Here is a 25,335-nt window from a genome sequence, read left to right as displayed (position 1 = left end):
GAATTGTGATCAGTTTTTCAAGGGCCAACCGACGAGCTGATCTTAATCATAACACGATTCAAATAGAGGAATCAAGCATTACAAACCAATGGTGCTATTGTTGCAGAAACATAAATAAAACTAGCCAACAATATTGCAAATGAAGCAGATAATTCAAATATGCTGTCACTCTAAAATAACAATGACTCAAAAGTTGACGACGAGCACCACCCATATAGAGGATTCACTACAATATCATGGTATTGACATACCGACGGGTTAGCGGCCCAACTCATTTTCTCCTTCACCACCCATGGCTGCGCTTTCCATTTTTTGGTCATCTGAGACGGAAAATAAGACACTCAACCAGTTAAAATTATACACATATACATGACTAAAACTAAACTAAGTCACGAGAGGTTTGAGCTACCATCCCATACAATAATTAAGATTAGAACTTCAACTGAAAGCTCAGATAATTGGTGTGGTCAACTTCACAGCTTTTTTTTGCTCCAACAAATATCATACACATATAATGGGAAGGAGCAACATAATTTTGGGAAAAAAAGAGATGATAGAAACTGGTGGAATGTTTTTCAGATATGGATTAGGAATATCCGAATATGTATAAACCAATAAGTCAGCAATTACGGGAATCTAAAAAACCTTTGCATCCTGAATGATAAAGATATGGAAAGAAGCTCTAGAATCTATATCTTACCACCATCTTCAGGGATATCAGAAGTCCATAAAGCAAGGTTGTCTCGCAACAGCTGCATGATCAAGGTACTGTCCTTGTAAGAATCTTCATTCAGGGTATCCAGCTCCGAGACGGCATCATCAAAGGCTTGCTTTGCAAGGCGGCAGGCCCTGAAAACAAGTTACAGAAAATAAGGGTTTGCAACCACCTTTTTTCTCATTACCAAAACTATTTCCTGCCACATACCTTTCAGGTGAATTCATTATCTCATAATAAAACACGGAGAAATTTAGAGCCAGGCCCAATCGGATAGGATGTGTAGGTTGTAATTCACTCTCAGCAGTGGCAGAAGCAGCCTGCAAATAATCATAACCCAACAATTGAAGTCTTCGGAGCTGGAAACTAGAAAGGTTTTCCCCACCAACACAAATAACTTCAGATAAAATCAATGCTGAGGAATAAGAAAATAAACAGTAGGAGGGTAACATGACATTTAAAAACTGATGCGAACTCCAAGGACATATTATTCGTCATTCGACATAAGCAATAAAATCTGCAGAAACATTTCTTCAAAGAAAGGAAAATTCCTTAAATTTAGAAAAGCAGAGGGCATTAATATGATTCACCTCATCAAATGGCATTCGTCTAACCATGTTGCTAAGAAACTGTGATCATAATACACAGAATATCACAAAAGATAAGACTACTCTAAAGTGAGTTTCTCTGTAAAGTGAACAGATAAAGCTGTGCATCTATCCATAATTCACATTACAACATTATCTTAGGCCAGTAAAATTTAATGATGGATACAACCTTACTTGTGCACTTTAAAGACAATTCATTTCAAATGAGATTTTTCCTACAACAAGAAGCTTGATTTATGAAACTAATAAAGTTTCCAATCTATGAAGCCAAGATACTTGATACGACAATGATATGGGGTGGTGATATGGAGAATTCTTAAAAACTCATGACACAATAAGACCAAGACACGTTAATAAAACTTCATAAACATTCTACACAGAATTAACATATATTTTCCAATCAATGTTCTCAATGTTATTATAATACCCAAAAAAAGCATCATTAGTCATATTTAGAAGAAGTTTTGGCTTTTCAATTGCGAACCATATTTACTGTCTGAGACTAACTATATCATTTAGATCTCTCTCATTTCTACAATTACAAAAAGTATAGCTTGCATGTCTAGCTAAACAAGAGATGATTCTGCCAATTCTAGAAGTCCACCACCATCATCAAGTGGATCATGTACAACACTAATATCGAACAGTGTTGTCTCCCATTTAGTTTATTCTTTATCTTCTCTAGACAAAAGTTAGAGGTTGGATTGGTTGGATCGCACATAAACCAAATCCTTTGCCCTTCAAATATTCATTTCGTTTCCCTTGAAAGATAAAGGAATATATACCCCAATTGCTATCACAACTCACAACATAATAAAGAACAAAACTGTGCAAGAAACTTTAAGGTAGGTTTTCGAAACTGTATCCCAAGCATATTGAAGGTCCATCCCAAAGTATTGAACATTAATTTCTTTAAGAAAAAGTAAAAAATTTGAAAAGATACTTCTAAGGTACACATACATATATCTAGGAGTATCATCTGCACATCAGTATTGGATATGGATACGACAAAGATACTTCAGAATTTCTCAACAGATTCATTTTACCCAATGGACCCAAAAACAGTTTAAAACTTTTTTCATCTAGTCCCCAAATCTTGAACATATAATTTGTAGCGTGCAATTAATTTCAGTAGGAGAAACTGTTAGCAGAAGAAGAAAAAGGGGACTGAAAAGTATAAACAAGATGAAGGAAAAGGAGTCAAATAGGCCCTCAATAAATAGAAGTCTTTGGCAAGGATATTTACACTCCTATACTTGGAACTCCGAAATGCACTACAATTATGTTTGATAATCTCTACTCCAAATTACCCACACTGAACACCAAAAAGTGGTCAACAGCATAAAAACATGACAATTAGGCAGGAAATTGTCACCTAATGGGGAGAGATTCGTGACATGAGACCTGTGAATTATCTCTCTAGTAAAAATAAATTAAATGTTCGAACTAACTGATCGTGTGTAGAAAAGGACTAATTCATGAGACAATCTATTGAGATAACACCTGACCCTATGAAAATATAGGGCACAGAGATGTTCAGATAAATTTTGAAGCCCTAGTAAAAGTCATTGCTAAATAGCAGGATCTCAATAGCCAGAATTTGGGTGAAAACATCTCTACTTATCCACCACCCACATTTTCTGCTAACATTGAAAACATAAAAGTTCATCCCAATCTTGTCAGTGGCAATCAATCAGGCATAAAGAAATACAAGGAAAATTCATGTTACAGAGTGGGTCAAGTGAATACCTCGTATGCTTTAAGGGACTGATCCGCTACGTCTTTCTTTTCATTCTCAGCCTTGAATTCTGCTAAATACCGGTAATAATCTCCTTTCCTGCATCCAACACAAAACTCCAAAAGTGGTTTAGAAGACCAAAAATTGATACATAACAACCAAAAGCACTCGAAAAACCAGCCCCACAAACATCAAGGTAGCAAAGCATACATACATCTTATAATAAAACACTGTGGACTCTGCAACATTCGTGGATGGGATAAGATGCTCATCTAAAATTATCATAATGTCACTGCAAATGTTGGACAGCTCCAATTCCACCTTGTGCCTGTAATCCCTGATACGCTTAACACTCAACTCATTCCCTTTTGACTCCTCTTTCTGCTCTATCGATGATAGGATCCTCCACGAAGCTCTCCGAGACCCCACCACGTTTTTGTACCCAACAGAGAACAAGTTCCTCTCTTCCACACTCAGCTCAACGTCCATCTTCGCCACCTTCTTCATGGCATCCACCATTTCTACAAATCACACAAATTCTCTTCAATCAATTTCAAAACACATTCCACAACACCCATCATTATAGTCCCCGAGGGTTAACTCAAGTGGTAAGAGCTAAGGAACATAAGGGTTGAAGGGAATGAAGGGTGAAGGGTCCAGAGTTCGAACCCTCAGGAAGGGCTAATTTACTAACATTACTAACGACTAACATTTAACAACTAATATTTGCCTAAAAAAACACCCATCATTATAAACCCAACATTTTCATAAACCCTTTTCCCCCATAGTTCAGAACATGATGTGAGCATGTAGAAAGAGTAAAGTAACAGCTCTATGTATATGTAGCAGAGAAAAAAAAGTGAGCTAAAATGTGATGGAAAGTGGAATGGAGATAAAATGAGAGATAGAGATAGAAAGAGGACCATCGTAGCGCTCAGCTTGCTCTGATAGCTTAGCAACATAGACGAAGTTGTCGCGGTCATTGGAGGAGAAAGCCATGGTTGATTTGAGCTCACTGAGGTTCCACTATCTGTGCTCAGTGTGATGTGGTAAGAGAGAGGGTGGAACCACAAGTGAAGAGAAAGGTAGATACGGTTTCTTTTTAAGGTTCAAGAGAATTTATAACTTGCTTTTGCCGGTGACATAGATGGGAGTGGGACCCACAACATGTGCTAAGAGATTTTCATTACACCTGACCTTACTTTATAAAAGTTCATCATGAAATATGAACATTATATAAAACTTAGGGTTTTGAAATATTTGGAATTACCATGGATCACCTAATTAAAAAAATCAAAATTAAATAAGGCTTAAAGGGTTCAAAGGCCCCTAAGATTATAAAGGGAATCAAATCCAGGACCTAAAAAAATTTTGCATCAAATTGGGTCCCTAGAATATTTTTTTAATTCAATTAAGGCCAAAGTGTGTCAGAGCTCAATTTTGTCATAGTCAGCAATGCCACGTGTCTTTTTAATTTTTTTTAATTAGAAAAAGTATTAAATTTTAGTTTTTAATTCCAACTCATATATTTAAGCAGAAATAAAAAAAAACTTAATAAAATCCTAAATTTAAATAAAAACCTAATCTAATAATCCCTAACCTAAATAAAAACATAATCTAATAATCACAAATCCCTAATCTTACCTATTCATCTCAAATTGAACCCTATCCATCCCCATCCCCAAATTGTACTCTATGAGAAGAACATAAGGAAGGAACAGAAGGAGAAGAACCAGATCTCTGTCTCCTCTCAGAAACACGCATTTACAATGGACAGAGACTGGAAGAACCAAAAATCGAGGGAGAAGAAGAAGATGAGGAAGAGAAGAATGTGGGTGATGAATTGAAGTGGGTTTCGAGAAAACTCATTCAGCTTCAGCTTCTTCTTCGAGGTGTTCTTCAGCTGGGAGAAGCTCAAAGAGGTGGGTTTTCTTGAAGGATTTTCTCAGGAGTAAAAGTGAAGGAAGGAGCAACAACAAGTTATGGTCCACCATTTCATTCTCCCCCACAAAAAAAAAGAGCACAATCAGAGGAGTTGAGGAAGAAGACGTTTTTGCCTTATAGACATGGTTTGCTTGGGTGCTTGAGATTTACTTCCAAGAGTTATGGTGAGGTGAGGTTGAGTTCAGATTTGCATGTGGATTGGGGGTGGTAGGGCTCTGGTTGTCTGGGTTTGTTGGGTGGGTGTGGGTGGGGGTGGAGGTGGGGAAGAAGAAGAAGAAGAAGAATGAGTTTTTTTGGAGTTGTTAATTTCTGTTTGGGTTTGATGTTTTTTGTTATTATTAGATTAGGTAATTATTTAGTTAAGAGATTTTATTTAAATTAGTGATTTATTAAGTTTTTTAATTTTTTTCTACTTAAGTAAATGAGTTGGAATTAAAAAATAATAATTTTTTAATTAAAAAATAATTTAAAAAACCAAGTGGTAAAAGTGACTAGGACAAAATTGAGCTGTGGCAACATTTGGCCTTAATTGAATTAAAAAAAATTTCTTAGGAACCCAATTTGATGTAAAAATTTTCTAGGTCCTGGATTTGATTCCCTTTAAAATCTCAGGGGCCTTTGGACCCTTTAAGCCATTAAATAATAATCGATTTACTAAAATGTTCATTTCTTCGACCTGTCCTTTGGAACATCAATTCTCCTTTCTGACCAAAACCTTGCAAGATGGCGATGTAAAGTTCCAACGTTAGATACCTAAATTTTTAATCTCATGTTTTGAGTAATAACAACATTCTTAATTGATTTTTTTACAATAAACAAAAATTTCTTTAAAGATCTTATGTCTCATTATTTCAAGAAAATCATTGTCTATCTTCTCTGACGTCTCTAGACTATAAGTCTCTTCTGAAGAGAGTATCGTCCACCGCTTTAGACCAGTCAACGAAAGAGTCAATGTTCATTCCTTGCATAGACGACTCACCTAGTGCTGAGGTTGCCTTGCTTCCGTGCTCACCCCATATATACCCATTATTTTTCTATAGTACATGTTTTCTGACTTGTGCCCGCGGTTTTTGTTCACTCACATATAGAAAAGTTTTTCCACACTAAAAATTGCTTGTCTCTATTTTACATTATTACCTCTATAATTGTCATGGGTGTATTGGCTCTATTGCAAGTTTCTGAATACAAGTACTCACAAAGTGAAGTAGAGTTTTGTAGTTTTGTGGTCTTAATTGCCGTGCTCCGGTACCAACACCTTGGGCAAAGGCTAGTTCTTATTTTGGGGAATAATTTCTCCAGCAGAACTAAGCAAAGTAGGAGTGGTACATAGCAGAACTAAGCAGAGGAGGAAAACCCGATATAATCCAAGCGGCAGATTTCTCTGGACTCTGCGACACTGGAATAGATTTCTTCCATTTCCAACTTGGAAGCCAAAACACTAACCTCAGCATCTTACCAAGCTACTGAGAAAGTGCACAATAAAATTACGAAAGAAAGCCCTTAAGTTGAAATTGCATAGTCACAAGCACAACCATTAGTTGATGAGGTTGTGATTTGCGAGAACAGAGGGCCGTAATGATGCTTCTTTCATAAAATAATATATGTGAAGATGTGTTTGGCTAAACAACGTAATTACTCTGATTTTTAGATACCAAAATAGTAAGGACACTTCACATACAATCAATTTTACTCTATCTCTCTTTTCTCTTCTTCCTCACTCTGAGTGTCTACACTCACTGGGTGTCTACCAAAACACTTTCCTTCCCATAAGTGCATTTAAGGTAATTCAGTGGTGAAACACTTGAGTTAGATTACTCATTTTCAAGTAGATAACTATTAAGATAGATTGAAAATGCACCTTAGCAGTTAGAAACTTAGAATATGTAGAACCTATTTACTTTGCTGGACTTGAGTGATACGAATTGAATAAACAATTTTAATCTGAACACAACATGAATAAATCGAATGCTTCTGTGGGATAAAGTAATAAGCAAAGCATAATAAAATTGTAAACATTTAAGCAGATTAGAACTAAATGATAAGGAAAATCTCACAAGCTGACTGTCTTTAACAAAAATGGTTTTCTTGTAAAAGTAGATTACAACTAAATCAGCAACAGATGTGGAGAACCCTACAAGCTGACTGTCTCTAACAAAAATGATCATCCTGTAAATCCAACATATTTGATGACTATTTAAGGACCCCCCCTCATAACAAAATCATTTGGGTATTCTTCTAAACAGCATATACATGCCAAAAACATTCCTATCTTGCCAGAGGTAAGGGATGAAAAAAGACCTATACAAAGCTGGTGAAAGGTCGCGGTCCAGATAAGGCAACGCAGCAATAGGCTGAAATACATACAATATCCAAACAATTAAAATAAGTTATCAGCATTCAACATGAGAAACATCAAGAATGGCATTTACCTCCCATGTTGACAAGTCACTTCCACGGGTCAAGTAAGGTCGCTTTAGCTGCAGCTCCACAAGGAAAGTACAAGCCTCAATATCATGGAGCTGCCAAATCAATGTTAGTCACAAGTCAGTTGCCTTCTAATAATAATTGAAAAAGAGCAAAGAAATATCAGTCTAGCACCCATATACACAGTTAATCAGGACTCACATATTGCTCGTCTGATGCCATGTTTTTGTTGTTAAAATATGGTGGTGCTGCAGTTGTCCCACCCAGGGTAGAATTAAATTGGAAGGGAAGGAGACCTCGAAACCCATCATCAATCCATTTAACTTGTCCCACATAATCTGGGATGAAAAATGATGATGGAAAGCGATGCCATTCACTTCCAACACAAAGTACAGAACCTGCAATACAAAAGACCAAATGATATCACTGAAGCGCTACCAAATTTGAGTATCATACTTCAATGCAAATTTGACACAGAAGCTACCAAATTTAGGTTAAACTAGAAGGTAATGGCAAAATATAAAATAGCCTACAGAGAGATCAACAACAGAATTATAACAAATTCGAAAGAGAGTAAACAAAGTTGTAACAAAATTTTGAAATGAAACTCTCTTCTCAACCTGACAAGAGAAGCAGGAAAGAGAATAGAAACAACTGAACCAGCATACAGAAGAAGAGGGAAACACCCCTTCACCACCCAAAACCCAGATGAACCAGCACCTGGAGTGGAGCTGCATAAAACAGATTGAGCCAGCAGATTGAGTAGGACCAAAGAAGATTAGGGAGAGTAGTACCATAGATGTAGGGGAAGAAGGAGCACCAGAGCTGATTCATTCAGGTTAGACAAAGGGAGCACCAGAGGAACGCTAAGTGTTTTAAGCATGAAATAGGTTTAGAAGACAAGTACAAGGGCTAAAAAATCAGGTTCTTTCTCGGGTCTCCTGAAAAGAGTTTTTGGTGAGTTCAGTGAAATTGGATAATCACAATTTTAACCTCCATCATTATACCATTGTAGTTTCATAAGCATCTATTCTGATTCAATTTCAAGACACATTGAAAAAGTAAAACTATCACATAGGAGTATGTAACTTTATGCAACAAAGCAGTCTTGGTTTCTTGAAGTACCCTTTAGTTCCCATTTTAAGTAAACTCTTTTGTAGACATAGAATTTGTTAAAAATTGCAGGCTTCAATGACTCAGTATGACACTGTCTTAATCACAACCCTAATTAATTGCAAAAAAACAAAAAATGGCCATACTAAAATGTAGAAACAAGCCACAAAATGCTTGACCCTCACCATTATCAACATCATCATGGTGCTCTAAAATCTTGTAAACCTCCAAGGGAGCTGAGTAACCATTAATCAGAGAAAACGTACGAGCATGAGAGGCAACTAATATAAGACCAAGAACCACAGGTCTCATAACTTTGGCTACCTGCATTTAGCAAGAGTGAAATCCAGACTCCAGAATGTACTAATTGCTTCCATTTCAGATATAGAAAGATGTATCCGAATCACAAATATAATGATATCTCACCGTCACAATTATAGAATTATCATGTGGATTGTATTTGTCACGGAAAAGATCAGGGAAGCTCTCAATGACAGCCGAAGCAGCAAGACAAATAAGTGGATAAACGGGATAAAGGAACCTGTATGTAAAGGCATTACAGGAAGAATGATGAAAAAAATAAAGTTATCCATGTCAGTGTAACTAGATGTTATACGAGGTGATTGTTTCAAATGCACAAGCTGAAGGATCAATATTAAATGAGTACCCAATTATCTACTGTCTATCCTCTGAATCGCACAAATATTTTAATAATTACTACACCAATGAAGAATTTATCCATGTCAGTGTATAGCTTTGATCTCTCCAAAGGAAAAGCAACACCCAGCTCTATTCACGACTGAGTAACTAGGTGTAAATCCCCTTAAGGAAAAACTAATCCAGACAGATATGCACACAGAAAAGGACTTAGATTTCTGCCATTGATTTTTTATTAATATAAGGCCTAGTAATTATGATAATCAAGATCTAGAAGATACGATCTCGATAGTTGGAGAGGCCTGTGAATGTGATACTAAGCTGAAGTTCTTCAAATTCCAAACTTCATGCCTTAGTTGCTCGATGCACAAAAGAAAATTTGCAATAATGTAGATATTTTAGAAATTGACTCACTAGTCACTGCAACTTAAAATTGAGTGCCTCATTTTTCAAATAGTCCACCAATGAACAAGGTTCAAGGTTACTTAACTACAATTGAGTGCACCAATTCACAGTCAATTTCTCATTCTAATTTCTACATTAACACAGCCATCTAAACTCCAATTTCCAAATGCAATATTGGGGATCACCCAAAATAGGTGGACTTGTATAGACCAAAAGTAGTCAAAATAAGATATTGATATCCATTTCAATCTCAAAACATAATGATACACTTTGTATGTGCATTGTGAAAGTGTGTTATATTTGTCGCAATAACTATGATATATTAGTAACAAAAGACCAGGAAAATAACTTGCCAACCTTTCTTCTTTATGTGGCTGCAAAGACATAAAGCCCAGCCAAATGTATATTGGAGATATCACAATCAGTAGGTCTGGTGCGTATTTCTTCTTTGCAATAGGCAAAATTCCCAAGAACAGCAGAGCAAGAACAAAACAAAAGTTGAAATTATTAAATCCATTCCTCAGATAATAAAGAGGCCCTTCAGTCCCATACAGATGGCTTTCACCGCCTCCAGCAACGTTGTATATCAAAAGATTTAAGACCGAAGAAGTCCATCTTCCATAATAGTAGAAGTCAGTAACTATAGATAATGCCTGTGAAAAGATAAAATATGCTAAGGGATGTGAAATTTAAAACATCATAAGATGTAAGCACAATATAGAGCACATGAAACATTAGATGGTTCAGGCATAATTCAAAGGCCAGAGAAGGTGAAGTAGAGGGGGGAAATGACTTACAAGAAGAATTACTGATGTGACAACCCCAGAAATAAATGCTTGTTTGAATTTTCTATGTAAAGAATAAAGCGTAACTGGTAGGAAAGCCAAGATTGAAAATGGCCAGCCAAGTACTACACCAATAACAGAAACAGCAACTGTTGCAGCAGGTCTATCAAGAAGAAATAAACCTGATGCAAGAGAGACTGCGTACATAGAAAACGAACTTGGCAAGAAACCTAAAGATAACATAAAGAAGAACATTAGCAAAATTGAGTTCCACATCAAGGACTGGAATGCTGAATCTTGAAATACAGAATACTTGCTCAACCTTTAACTTATCAGTCAATTTGCTTAAAAGGTAGCATTTTCGTGAGGTTGAAAATTGTCATCAAAGTTAGGTATGCATAACAACAAGAGAATAAGGATAATGGTCAAAACCATTTTGAAAAAAAGGAGCCAAATGTTCACTTACTTGTGCTAGCAAAGAAACAGCCACTGGCTAAGCACAGCATAGCAAGTGCATATAAAGCAATTCTTCTTCCATACTTTCTTGAAAGAGCAACCACAAGAACAGTCTCAGTGGAAACAGAGAGAAAACCGAGAAAGAATCTAACAGCATAGAACACTCTCACCTACAAGAGGAAAAACAACAGTAAACAAGATGCATAAACATTGTAAATATGTAATCTGTATAATTAATCAATAAGCCATCAACCACAGCTGGAATCTTACTTTTTCCTCTCCAAACAACCAAGAAGCTGGCCTTCCCACTATTTCATGAAATAGAAGGTACAAATACGACCGAAGAGCAAACTGTGAACTGCATCACGCACACACATTGTCAATACCACAGAAAAAAAAAATTACCTGACCTGTCCTGAAACTAATGAATTTTTCTTTCGGTAATACTTCTTATAATTCATTTCTCGCAAAATTCAAAATTAATTATAAGCTACCAAAATGAAGGTATGTCATTGTGTAAAACTTTTTACACTGTCAGTACATAGAAATTAATCTCAAACACAGATTAAAATGACCCTTTTTCCACTCACCAACAAGCTACATGCACATAAATCATCAAAATCAAAACTTTATGATCACCCATTTTCAATCCCCAAAAGCTTCCCAATGAAAATTAGCAAAAAACAACACAATCCACTATTTACCTGAATCTAAAAATGCCACCATGAAAAAACTTAATCACCAATAAACCCAGTAATAGGTACCTGTATTCCCATGTCTGGAAGCCAGTTTTGTAGAGAAGGAAATGAAGGGGTTCCCAGTAATTGAAGACTTCGTCGCAATCGTGAATGATATTGGAGGTGGCACTCATGTACCTCAACAACCCTAGAGCAAGAAACGGAAACAGCCACCGCAACTCCTTATCTCCAGCGTCCGATTTCTGGGGCTTGTGGAGCTTCGAGTATGGCTCTGATGACCGCGGCGGCGGATCCGACGGCGGCTGAGAGCCCCTCCGCCTCATAGAGAGGGCCATGTTCGAGGGAAATGAAATGCGTTTGCTTTCTACTTTCTCTTCTTGTCTCAAGAGTGAACCCTGCTTTTCAAAACCATCTTCCCATTCAAAGTAGTAACTTCCTTCCTCCCAAAGCAAATCCTGCACTTTTGCTTTCTCACATGACTCGCACCATCTTTGTCTTTCTTTCTTTCTTTTTGATTAATTTAATACTTCATTTTTTTTCTATAATATAAGTCTAATAATAATTGTAATATTAATAATCATGATCAAAATAATAAGTTTTAATCTCAATAGAATTTCTAATATTTGGTGTTTGTTGTTATTAAAAACTATATTTGGATTTAGTGATGCGGAATTTTATAGGGATTGTAGATGGAAAAACTTCCGCTGATGGGAGAGTTAGCCCCACCGTGATGTGGATGTTTTCGGCTCGAATAAAATTGTCTCTGAATAACGACATCTGTCTCACACCAAAAAAAGGGTAATGTGGAATTTTATCTGGGCTAATTCCAGGGGAACTCGTGGCTGGCATCTAGGGAGTTGGTCGACGGTGGTTGTGTCGAAGGAACGCGATGGTTTGGGTGTTTGAATCTTGAAAACGCGAACATGGCGTTGCTTGGAAACGTACTTGAACCACAGGTTTTGTCCCCGAGTTAATGGCCAACTTATGTGAAATAAAGTTAGGATCAATCACAAGAACATCATTGATTGTCCACGCGAACAAATCTAAATTCTGTTCTAGCAACTATTTCAGTCGCCCCTCCTGTTCCGGTGTCAGCCTACTGCCAATCTGAAGATATCACTCGCCTACCTTGACTTTCTTTGTGTCTTCGGCGAGTTGTGGCCTTCCTTCGCCCCCATCATCCCTGGGGTCCATACAAAATTCTTCATGGACAAATATTTCCTTCACTCGATGTCCATCCTTGGTCGCCTCCTTACCATATAACTTCAGGCATTGTGAATAGCACTACCTCACAGTCGCCTGATCCACCTACAAGACTCCTATCTTTCCATTTATCTTTACTGGTATCAAATGTGTCGACTTTTTCAAACGATCAACGATAACCCAAATGAAATTGAATATCTTCCGAGTAAATGGTAAAGCTACCACAAAGTCCATAGAGATACTATCCTATTTCCATTCAAAGATCTGCATGCAATGCCTTACAGAATGCAAAGTGAATTTTGGGTCTTTTTCAGAAACAATGCTTGAAGGTACTCCTTGAAGGCAACGTAAACTTTTGCGAGTTGCTCCACGTTTAATGTCGTCTTTACTGGTATAGAATGTACCGACCTTTTCAAACGATCAATGATAACCCAAATGAAATCGAATATCTTTCGTGTAGATGGTAAAGCTACCACTAAGTCCATAAAGATACTAATCTTATTTTCATTTCGGTACATCAAGTGATTGCATCATTCCCGCAGGCTTCTAATGCTCCACTTTTGCTTTCTGTCAAGTTAAGCACGCAGCTACAAACTCCGCAACATGCTTCTTCATTCCTGGCCACCATAAATGCAACTTCAAGTCTTGGTACATATTTGTTACCCTAGGGTGGATACTTAGTCCGCTCTTGTGACCTTTTTCAAGAATCATCTTCCTCAACTTTGTGTCACATGACACATAGACACATCCCTTACTACGCAAAGTGTCGTCGAATCCTACTTCAAAGTCCAATGCTTTTCCCAAACTAACAGTTGCTTATCTTTGATCTCCTTCAACAGATCATTGTTTACAATCACCATTCCAAAATTCAGTTTCCAAGTTTTATCTTGGCGTCCAAACTAAGATCACGGAAGGTCTCAATCAACTCGAGCTTCTTCACCATCAACGAGGATACATGAATGGCTTGGTGACTAAGGGCGTCTGCCACTACGTTTGCTTTCCCCGGATGATACAACAAGGTGAAATCGTAATCTTCGATGAAGTTCATCCAACATCTTTGTCCCATGTTCAGATCCTTCTAGTCGAAGAGATACTTTAAGCCCTTGTGATTACTAAAGACAGTGAACGTGCTCCCATAGAGGTAATGCCTCCAAATCTTGAGTGCGAACACAACAACTGCCAACTCCAAGTCGTGCGTAAGGTAGTTCCGCTCATGTAATTTCAACTGACTCGATGCATAAGCCATTGCCTTTCGATGTTGCATCAACACACAACCCAAACCTTGCTATGAAGCATTGCAATAAACCTCGTAAGGTTCCTTCTCTAGTGGCAAAGTCAAAACTGGCGCAGCCGTCAACCGCTTCTTCATCTCCTGGAAGCTTGTTCGCATTCCTCCGTCCATGTGAAAAGTTGATTCTTCCGAGTGAGTTTTGTCAACGGTCCTACAATCTTTGCAAAGCCTTCAATGAACCGTCTGTAAAATGAGAATATTTAGTGGAGCATATTTAGGAGCGTTTCGGAAATATGAATAACGAAAATTGATCTTTGTCCGATATTATGTATTTCAATTAAAAGGTATTGTTATTTATTTTCCGTTGATATGTATTTGCTTTCGGCTTTGATTATTTAATATAATGTAACATATTTATTTTTATTTATTTAACTTGGGATGTTCAATTTTAATTATTATATCATATTATTCTAAATAATAATTAAACTAATATTTAATTTAGGTATTGAATTAACATTTAAATTTAAATCAAAGTTACGTGAAAATTTAAAATATAAATAATGTGGTGTTGTATGAACAGATAAATAATGCTAAGAACTCAAAATTAACAACTCGTGATTAGAACTAAATCTGCATTAGTTGTTTAGAACGTATGTGGCACTTTGAGCCACTTGAATAATGTTAATAACCAAAAGTTAAGATATTAGGAATAGAGATGCTGTTAAGTAAACATGAGAGGATCCAAATCCCTCACCAAACAAAGAGTTTCTGGATTGAAGAGATATAAAGGAAGTACAAGAAAGGTTGAGCAGTACAGAGCAAATTTTCCGCAATGAAACAGAACTATTATTTGGATTGACTCATTTGTGTGGTAGCTGCCTCTTGTGAAATTCTAGAGCAGCATACCGTATCATACAGCAAAGTGGGGAAAACATAGTAATAACAAAAAGTGGATGAGATTTGGAAAAAAAAAACACAAGGCACTCACTTTGCAGTGATGCAACTATATTTATGCAAATACAAGGGAAGTAAAGGAGGTGGCAACTCAAATTTAACCGGTGTTCTGCATTCCAGCAGCAATTCCCTTCATGGTGAGAATCAGGGTGTCTTCCAAACCAGGGGCATATTCACTTGTTGGGTTCAGTCTCACAAGTTCATCAGCTGGTTTGCTTTTCTCTTTAGAAATGTGCTTCACATCATAGTTTGGATCACGGATACGTTTCAATGTATAAGCTTGGAAAACATTCATGGTGGTGATGTACGAATCACGCAGCCGGAGTCTTTGCTTCAAGTAAGGGTCTCCTTCAAGAACTTCCTTGTGCCCAGCCACCTTCCAGAACAGCAGGAAACAAAAATCAGCTTGGGGAATAACTAATCAGTCAAGTTCTTAAGCCTTGAAAGTTCATTATTTAGCAAAGAATGAAGTGCCAAAAATTTGAATGGCAAAAGGAAACTAAAATGACTAATATATACTTTGAAAAGTCTCACATTGGCTAGAAATATGGTCAAAATAGTCCTCATAAACAATAAAACAGCCCTCACTGCTGGGATAGATTTTGGGTTTACAAGGTAAAAGAAAAGTACCTGAAGCAGGAGTTTCTTAGTTTCTTCATATTTGTTCCTCAACTGTTCCCCAAATGGCCACAAGTCCTCTGAAACTAGGAGCCTGTCATTTAGAGCAGCGATTCCGGGGTCTCCCTTGGCAAACACCATTTCCACTAAATCAATTGTGACCCTAAAGAAAGGCCATTGATTGTACATCTCTTGAAGCGTATGGAGATTCCTAACATCCTTCTCAATAAGTTGTCTAAATGCAGCTCCAAAGCCTAGCCACACTGGAAGATGAAACCTTGTCTGTGTCCATGCAAAGATCCAAGGGATTGCGCGAAGCGTTTCAATGCCTCCAGTAGGTCTTCTCTTCGCCGGCCGGCTTCCTATATTCATCCGGCCATACTCCAACTCTGGTGTAGCCTACAAAAGAAAGTTCACAGTGATTGTTACAATTTAAATATCATTTCACATAACAATGAAGAGTTCATTGGTTTACCATTAGAAAATATGAAAATGGGAAAATTACACATACTGGTGGACTTTCTGTTGGAGTAACAACTTACTACTTCAACAAAAAGTGTCTCGCGATATATTATTCTCTCATTTTCATACTTTCTAATGGTAAAACAAACGGACTCGAAGTTGCGTTGATGATTTTTGTGATGTCTTACCAGGCGGAAATACTCAACGAAGCGCGGTTCCTGGAAAACAATTGAACGGTATTCCTCAGTAGCAATGACAGCTAACTGATCCATCAAAGCACGCCATTCTGGTTTTGGGGAAAATGGGGGATTCATTCCATGTTCTAGAGTAGCAGCAGTGAAACGCTGCAGTGTTCTAAAGCACAAGTGCTCCTCTCCAAATGATTGTTCAATAACTTCACCTTGAACTGTCACACGCAGCGATCCGTGGATTGTGTCAGGAGGTTGAGAAAGGATAGCAAGATGAGTAGGTCCACCTCCTCTTCCAACGGTTCCTCCGCGACCGTGGAACATGGTTAACTTAACACCGAATTTCTTGGCAACCTTTATAAGATCCTCCTGAGCCTTATACAGCTGCCATGCTGCAGAGAACCTTCCAGCATCTTTTCCAGAATCTGAATATCCAATCATGACTTCTTGCTTCCCATTGATCCTGTTCCTATACCATTCTATTGAGAACAACCGAGCCAATGCAGCAGGAGCAGCCTCAAGATCATCAAGTTTCTCAAACAATGGGACAACTCTTAATGGATTCTTGATGTGGCTTTCGCGTTGGAGAAGCTCGACTGCAAGCACATCAGATGGTGCAGTTGCCATTGATATGATATAGGCTCCAAAGTTGTCCGATGGAAGTTCGGCAATGACATGAAATGTGTCCAGAACATCTCTGATTTCCTCAGTTTGGGGGAGGTCAGGTCCGAACAGTGGCCGTTTGCCGCTCAACTCACCCAACAGCCATTCCTGTCGCTTTTCTTCCGACCATTCCTGGTAGGAGCCAATCTCCAAGTGTTTTGTAATGGCATCCATCACATCTGTGTGACGGTCCGACTCTTGCCTGATATCAAGCCTTACTAGTGACAGTCCAAAAGTGGAGACTTGCCTCAAGAAATCAAGAAGGCTTCCATCAGCAATTGCGCGATCACCACAATCACAGAGTGATCTGTAGCAGAGTTCAAGAGGTTCTAGGAACTGGAAAAATTAACTTCAGTTAGTATCTGTCAAATAAAGATATCCTCATATCCAAGGCAAGGAATCAACCAAAAGCTAAATCAAAATACACATGTAAAACTAATTCTCTGCATCCTCTACAGTCTCAGCAGCCAATAAATCATCCTAAACTCTTTTATTTAATAAGGTATTTTTCATTTGGATTAAAAACATAGCCATTGATTTTTGTATAATTGTGCATGAGGGAGTTGCAGAGAACCTTATCTGAAATTCCTAACAAAAGTCTGTGGAAATAAAACTACTTTTATAGCTTAGGAGACCTTGAGAGAATTTCACAAGTTGCATTGACATACAGTAGAGGAAATAATGTACATTGATGATTTATGGAGTGCTAAAGTTAGAAGCTGGATTGTGTTGTAGACAAGAAAGCCAAAAACAATGGACATAGAAATGTATACCTCCTCAACATTGGTGAAAGTGGCTTCCTCTGGAATGTCAGAATACCCTTGAGCTAGTAAATAGCGAGAATGCTCACGAGTCTTATAGAGCCTGTCCCTTACTTCACCGAGTACTACACGGTATGGCTCATTTGGGGGAACCTTCTTCCAAAATTCTGCACCATGGACAAAAGACAAGATTATCGCAGCAGTGAATTAACCAACACAGTTTCCTAATTTACATAACTTGTATTAAGTAGACAACAGTTTGTTCCATTGTGAGGTCATCTTGAGTAGATTTCATTGTTCATAGATTTTCACTAGAGAAAATAAGGAAGAGTGTGGTAAACACCTATATAGTGTTTTGCAACTTCATCTTTGTTGGAATTCCTGTGAAGTTCATCTGCATGGACACGTAACTCATCGTTGCAGCGCCACATAGACAGCTATAGAAGCAATAAGGGAAATTTGATTAATAAACTATCTATCCACAATGGTCATTTCCAAAGGCAGCAAGAAGAAGAGCTATGAATTACTTCAAACATAAGATCTTCTATCTGTGAATAGTACAAATTAGATGCCATCATTCTAGCTAACAAGCAAACATCCCTAGTCACTTCCGGAGTCACTCTTGGATTACCTGTATCATACATATTGAACACAGATTAGATACATATATATGACCTTAAGCTAGCTTCAAGTTCAATTTTCATTAACAGACCAGAACAGCCTTATAATGCAATTTTTTTTTGTCACAGATTAGAGTGATACCATCACGATCACCGCCCATCCAAGAAGAAAACTGGATAAGAGGAGCATTATAAGGAACACGTTCGTTGATCCCTATATTCTTCAAAGCTGTGTCAACGCGACGCAGAAATTTAGGGACACCCTTCCAAATTGTTTCATGGAAGTAGCTCATCCCTGCCCTCATCTCATCCTGTGGTGTCGGAGGGGTCCTCTTGATTTCATCTGTACGGAAGGCAGCTTGAATCTACATAAATATGTAAGTAATCTTGTTATCATTACCTATTTTCTTCTTCATCAGAATTGTGATGAACCAAACTATTCCAAAAGCTTAAGCTGTTGTTAGGTAAAACACATGAATGATTTTATATTATATTTCTGGCAAGAATCAACCCCAAACAAAGGCATTGTTGTCATACAAAGTCATAGAAAAGATTTAGATAAAAAAAAAATCTTGTAAGGTAGGTGAGACATTTTTAACCACATGGAGGAGTTAATGAACACATTTCTCTTTTTATCAGGATTGCATACGTGACATGCTTCAATTGCAGCCAACAAAAAGGAGAGGAGTTGTAATGTGATAACTATACAAAGGTCTAGGGAGATTTAGAATTCCTTAGAAGTCTATATCTTTTCTCAGCATTAGAGACAATACTTTGATTTTTAATCCGATAAGAACTGAAAACGAGGAAAAAACACTTACAACAAAAAATAAATGGTAAATTATTGCAGTTTTGCAAGACATCATACAAAATCCAAAAGGCTTTGATACTCACCTCCCTTTGTAGAGCTTCATCAAGCTCTTGCTTATCATCAGGAGTGATATCTTTAGCATACAATTGAGATAAGGAATTCCGTATCCTGTGAAAAAAATAATAATCAACTTTTTAAAGCAATATCCTTTAGAAAAAATACAAAAGCAAAATAGAGCTGAAAAATGCTATATTTTGAAATGAACCTTGCATGCTTTTGAAGCAAAGATCTACGAACTGATTGTGTAGGATGAGCAGTTAGAACCAGGTCTACTGTCTGGTTCTTCAGGGCATCAAAAACTTCCTGAGGAGATTTCTTTAATTTAAACACAAGCTTCTTGAGAGTTTCTTCAATATCTGACTCAGTAGTTGCATTGTTCTCATCAGCAAAATCCCCTTTTTTCAGCTTGTTCCTTCGGCGGCGAGAAATCTGGACCTCTTCAGCTAAGTTGGCCAAGTTAAGCATGTGGGAAAACGACTTAGCAACCACAATAGAGTCCCCAGCATCCAAACTGGTTATCACTTTTCCAAGTTCTTCCAGTTTCTCATGATCATGCTTTCTTTCATACTCAGCAGAAAGCTCATACACTTCTTGAACCTGCACAAAAACATTTAAGATTTTAACCATCACATTGTAACAATTTTCCAGATCATGATGTCAAAGAGACATGCAAGGACACATAAAATCTGGTATATTAAACCAATCTATAAAATCACCTTAACATGAAATTTAACTATATGTCCAGTCCACTGACTGTTCCTTTTATTTCATTTCATACATGTTTACCTCCTATTGGTGAAACTCCAATCACCAAGGCATAACAGACCATGTTTTGATTCCTTAGAGTTGAGTTAATTAAACACATATTCCAAACCAAAAGAAATAAAACTACTATTCACTGAACCAGTGAATTCCCCCTCTACAAACAAATGTAGCCAAATATATCAAATGTTGTTTCCTTAAAACCTTCCAAATCAGTACACCTGACCCAGTATCCTAAACCCAAAATCTGTCAATAGAAGTAAAGTCCAATGCTTTTTCGTATCAATGGGACCTTTAACAAAGTGAGTATCATAATTGAGACATTTAAAATCAAACAGAGAGTAACCAAAACATACTGAGAGCACACAAACTACTCAAACAAGTAAAAAAACACAAAAAGAAAAAGAAAACTCACAGTTTCCTTAAGATCCTCTCCATGTAAATCCTGGAGAATATCAAGGAAGCGATCCAGAAGCAGAGCATCATACTCAATCAATTTATCATCCTCACTGACTTTTGCAGGAGCCAATTGCCTAAGCTGGGCATCAATGGATGCCATCTTTTCCAAATTCCTGTTTGCCATTGTTGCCACCTTTCACTCCCCAACCAACCTGTGATCATGAAAATACCAACCAATGAAGACAAATAACAAACACAAAAAATGATGAAGGAAAACTATGAACCCAAAACCAAGGGGTGAATCAAAACAGGATCCATAAATTCATTTCCGGGCCCGAAAATCATGAAGACATTGACAAATAGGATTTGATGAGTGGATGACACGTGTAGAGTGATACTAGTACTACTAGTGCTACAACAACAACAACAACAGCTGAAAAAAGTGTCTCTGGAAACAGGACATATATGTAGAGAAACAAAAAGAAAAACATGTGACTTTTGCATCAAATCATATGGGGGTACCTGTGTAACCGCGCCAGGAAGAAGAAGATGTCAACGAATGAAAAATGGATGTGGAGAGAGAGAGAAAGAGAGTTATGAATTGTGATCTCTAAGGGTGCAGTTGGTGTCTTTATATAGACAAATATTGGAGACTTTTGTGTAAGTTTTCTTTTTCTTTTTTTAGCATAAGGTGGTGGAATATGCTCTCGGTTCATAAACGTGACATAGGTTGCAATATTAGGAGGTATACTAGATGGAATATCCAATGAAAAATGAAATGAATGAGTAGTGAAATTGAATAATGGAATAAACAAATGGCATTTTTCATTCCACTCCTCTCAAATTAGCCATGAAAAGAAAATAAAAAATTTGGTGTGTTCAAATGGAATTGTATCGCATGCGAATTTCAGTTTCCTTGTGGATCAAGTTTCTTGTCGTTTAGCCTCATGGAAGGGTAGGCTTTTGAACACTGCAAGTAGAATTTTCCTTCCTAAGTCTGTCCTTGCCTCCATTCCAACTTACACTTCTCAGGTCATTTGGCTACCTAGGGGAACAACAATGTGTTTGAATAGGTTGACTCGACCTTTATTTGGTCTTCCCCTCCTGGATCTCATGGTTGGCGTCTTCTCAAGTGGGACATGTTGGTTCTTTTGAAGCAGCATGGTGGAGCTGGTATCCAAGATGTGACACACGGGAATACTTCCTTGTTGAGGAAATTGGTGTGGGTCTTTGTGCAAAAATTTGAGAAGTTGTGGGTTAGAGTCTTGTCCCATAAATACTTGGGGAACAACTCAATTTTATAGATCCCTGCCAGTACAAACTCGTCCTCCTTTTGGAAGAAAAAAGTGCTCAAAGCTAAAGATGTGCTTCGAGAAGGCTTCTCATTTAGGTTGGGGAATGGCAACACCTCCTTTTGGTTTGAGGATTGGAGTGGGCTTGGGGTCTTGGCCTCGTAAGTTCCTTTTGTGCATATTTCAGATATAGAGATGACTCTTGCAGATGTTATTGTCTATGGTAAATGGAACGTCTCGCGGTCGTACACAGTCATCCCTACTTTCGTCACTCAGAAGCTTATGGGCATTAATCCTGTTATTGCGAGGAATGGCGTAGATCATTGGGTTTGGAAGCATAGTCAGGGGTATCTACATGGCTAGTAAAGGTTATTCGTGGCTTTCTACGAGCTCAGTGCCAACCCCTTCCTCTGAAACTTGCACTTGGATTTAGCGGATAAAGGCTCTAGAAAAGGTGAGAGTGTTAGTATGGTTATTGGTCCATAATGTGATTCAAGTTAATGACTGTCGATTTCGATGTCATTTTGCTCCCCCGTCGATGTGCTCTCGTTGTTCTCATCCCATAGAGGCAACCTCCATTGCCTATGCGATTGTCCTCACTCCTATGAGGTATGGTTGAGGCTTAATATGATCCTCTTAGCCCCATTTTAACTCTTCTTGTCATAAGGAATTAGTTAGTTCTCAAGTCCAAAGGGAAGCACATCATCTTGTTCGTGGCTGCTCTCTGTGGACATTGTGTAAGACCCAGTTTTGAGCCTATTATTTAAATGATATTAAGTATTATTTTTCTGCGAATTATTTGTGGTAGATGCTAAGTGATGTCTTAGTGAGGGCAAGTATTTGACGTAGGCGACGTTAGAACTTGGTAATGTCTGAGCGTCGATGTACGCAACATTATGAGCATTTTGAGTGTAATATTGATAGGATAATATTATAGTGACTTTTAGGGCAAAATATGCCCCCCGACAACGATGAGTTAGAAATTTCAGTCAACGTGAAAGATTTCATGGACCACACCATGAGAGAAAGTGTGCGGTGTGAATGGGAGAATATTTCTTGGGGAATATTCCATTTTCTCCTTTGGGATGTTTTACTTAAAATTAAATGGATTTTATTTAAATAAAATTCATTTAATTTTTTTTAAATTGGGATTTTATTAAATAAATAATTTTGAATATATTTTTGGGCTATTGATGAGGTGGTGCACGAATTTTGGGAGGAAAAATGGTAAATGTGTTTTGAATTTGAAATCACAAAATCAATGTGCATTACGGTGGAAAACATGGAGATTAATGTAATTAAGTACATGTTTCCTTGACTTTCTTCATGAAAGGACTTGGTATTGAATGCAAAGGTTTTGTAAGGACTATTTTATAAATAAAATTTATCTCATTTAAGTCATGAAGGGTTTATCTTTAAATCTCTAAAAGTGAAGGTTTTAATTGGATTTTAATGGAGGATTAAAGCGTTAAATAAATTAGACTTTGGGCAGGCCCCTTGTTTGACTATTGATGGCTGAAAATTTCAAACCTTTTGGGAGGGAAAATAGCATTGGTTTCTCCCTTTAATGCATTGTCCCAAAACCTCCACTATAAGTATAGAGCTTGACATTTGCATTTTCCCACACCAAGAGCTCTCCTTGCATTCTTCCCAGCGTGAGCTCTCTCTCCCACTCTTGTTCTTCATTTTGTTTTTCTTTCTTTTACTTTATTCCTTGATCAAGGTAATGTTGTTCATTTGAAGTATGCTTTGTGGTTGCGGTGAAAATTGATCTTCCACATCCATAAACGAATGATCGTTTGATTGAGTAATCAAGTAAAACTTTGTAAAAATTATGTTTTCTTCAAAGTGTTCTTATGATGTTCTTCCATATTCAAAGCAAAAATGTTTTAGAAAAGTTGAGTTTTCAATGTTTTGGGATAGGGTTCTCGAAAATCACAATGGGCTAGGGTACATTATCGTTTTAATTGACTAAAATTAGTAACGTTACTGTATCTGTGTGATTAGGGCATTCTTAGTGTACGACTTCCCGCCGAATCCAAAGTTTTGAACCATTTCCAGCTAATCAAGTTAAGGTCATTTCGGCTTCGGACTAGAAATCTTGATTGTATGCGTTATAGATCTATAGACGAACATGTTTGTAAGGGAACTTCAATCTAGAGGTAGACTAAATATTTTCATGTATCTTATACGTGACAATAATCGTTATATTACATTTTTACCACAATTTTAAACAACCATGTTTTGTAGTAAGGAGGGAGTTTATGGTATAGAGGTAATAGATAAGTGTTTAATGAAAACGAAAATAGATAAGTAGGACCATGTGTGATTACAAAATTGAGTTTCAAAAGGAAACAGATCGAATTTCAACCACAAATTTAATTTGTGTTTCTGCTGAGACAAAAACCCATTCAAAAATCGAATTTGGAACTGTGCTTTTCTGGAGGCCTAACATCGTTACAGTCACTACACTTTTTCAAAGGTTTCTATTTGACGGTTCATTTTCATGTTTGGATGACGCTATGCTTCAGGGGACAATTTGCTTTTATTTCCCTTTCAATAAAATAATTTATATATAATCTTTTATTTTTATATTATTAGTGAACAAAAAGAGAAATAAAAGCCATTCTTTGGTTCTTTTTTATTATTAAATTGTTATCGTTGAAGATGTTCTTTTATATTACGTTTAAAATTTTGATAGAAAATGGTATAAATCAGAGGAAGCAAGCACACAGTTTTGCAACATGATAGATTAATTATATAGGCTAGTAGGCGCGATTGATGCGTATGCCGGTGCATCATGACTCAACATGTATTAACCCATTGCGTTTTTTATGTTTATTTTAATTACTCTGATTACGTCGGAACTACAAACAACTAATCCAAATGAGTCACATAGCATGAGAGGGCACAGAAAATTTATTAATTAATGGCTTATGCATCTCTCAGGACCACCAATTCCATGTGATTCTAGGCAAAAATAAATTTTATTTTCAAAAAAAAACAAAACTTATTTTATTAATTATACGTAGATATGTTGGATTATTATCTAGTATTCGACTATATATATTCTTTTTCTATTTTACGGTGAATGTAAGTTATTAGTAATGTTAGTAAATTAGTTTTTTCGATTCTTAATGTTCGAATTTTGAATCATTCACCCTTCATTCCGCTTAAAAGACTTTTATATGAAACTGTTTGTTAATTTAAAACATCAAGTCATAGTTCATTACTTTTGTTGTCTGTTATGGATTAAGTACGTTTATACTTAAAAAAAAGTACGTTTACACTCTAGAATTAATTAGTTATTTTTGACATAATAGCTAGATATCTTATAGAAGATATAAAGTTTTACTCTAATTAATTCTCAAAGAAGATAAGTTAGTTATGAAATTAATTACTAGAGTAAAACTTTATATCTTCTATAACATCTAGTTATTATGTCAAGAATGATTTCAGAATTAACTTACCCTGAGATCATTGAGATTTTGTTGTTGTTTAGGTAAATAGTGTATTTTTTTCTTTTGATCAGTTCACGGAACTCGATCCCAACTGCTGAGGTCTTTTTTATTCTCTCTTCCATATCTTATACACACACACTATCATGAATGTAACCTAAAGTGATAATCTCTCCAGCTTCTTTTAAGAGATATAATATTCTATTGATAGTTAAGTTTGTTTTGCGAAGAGATATAATATTATGGGATTTCTCTAACATGGACCCTTAAAAATGAGGTCCAAATTTAGACCCCTCTGATTGACCGGTGA

The 25,335-nt window shown here is 36.9% G+C and overlaps 3 protein-coding genes and 1 pseudogene across 3 annotated transcripts; 1 reads left to right on the top strand and 3 right to left on the bottom strand.

Moving 5' to 3' along the window:
• Window positions 1-13: 13 nt before the first annotated feature.
• LOC130745895 (14-3-3-like protein D) lies at window positions 14-4,155 on the bottom strand. Its single transcript, XM_057598316.1, has 6 exons — window positions 3,985-4,155; window positions 3,276-3,582; window positions 3,073-3,160; window positions 926-1,035; window positions 701-849; window positions 14-320 (listed from the first exon to the last, which is right to left on the bottom strand). Exons 1-6 carry the CDS (start codon window positions 4,058-4,060, stop codon window positions 259-261), a joined length of 792 nt encoding a protein of 263 aa, XP_057454299.1. The 5' UTR covers window positions 4,061-4,155; the 3' UTR covers window positions 14-258.
• A 748-nt stretch (window positions 4,156-4,903) lies between these two features.
• Window positions 4,904-5,218, top strand: LOC130743757 (uncharacterized; annotated as a pseudogene).
• Window positions 5,219-7,011: 1,793 nt separating this feature from the next.
• Window positions 7,012-12,040, bottom strand: LOC130748225 (dol-P-Man:Man(6)GlcNAc(2)-PP-Dol alpha-1,2-mannosyltransferase). The gene is made up of 10 exons (XM_057601402.1): window positions 11,610-12,040; window positions 11,116-11,203; window positions 10,856-11,015; window positions 10,402-10,619; window positions 9,962-10,257; window positions 8,969-9,083; window positions 8,728-8,866; window positions 7,631-7,827; window positions 7,435-7,524; window positions 7,012-7,356 (listed from the first exon to the last, which is right to left on the bottom strand). Exons 1-10 carry the CDS (start codon window positions 11,876-11,878, stop codon window positions 7,225-7,227), a joined length of 1,704 nt encoding a protein of 567 aa, XP_057457385.1. The 5' UTR covers window positions 11,879-12,040; the 3' UTR covers window positions 7,012-7,224.
• A 2,687-nt stretch (window positions 12,041-14,727) lies between these two features.
• On the bottom strand, window positions 14,728-20,945 carry LOC130745877 (phosphoenolpyruvate carboxylase). The gene is made up of 11 exons (XM_057598282.1): window positions 20,798-20,945; window positions 20,292-20,487; window positions 19,320-19,711; window positions 19,138-19,222; window positions 18,386-18,608; window positions 18,151-18,254; window positions 17,967-18,060; window positions 17,636-17,790; window positions 16,200-17,198; window positions 15,562-15,948; window positions 14,728-15,307 (listed from the first exon to the last, which is right to left on the bottom strand). The coding sequence occupies exons 2-11, from the start codon at window positions 20,457-20,459 to the stop codon at window positions 15,029-15,031; spliced, it is 2,886 nt and encodes a 961-aa protein (XP_057454265.1). The 5' UTR covers window positions 20,460-20,487; window positions 20,798-20,945; the 3' UTR covers window positions 14,728-15,028.
• Window positions 20,946-25,335: the final 4,390 nt, after the last annotated feature.

This window comes from Lotus japonicus, chromosome 3 (genome assembly GCF_012489685.1).
Source record: "Lotus japonicus ecotype B-129 chromosome 3, LjGifu_v1.2".
NCBI classification, from domain to species: Eukaryota; Viridiplantae; Streptophyta; class Magnoliopsida; order Fabales; family Fabaceae; genus Lotus; species Lotus japonicus.
The sequence above is the reverse complement of the archived record's forward strand: the minus strand, read 5'-3'. Positions and strand labels throughout refer to the sequence as shown.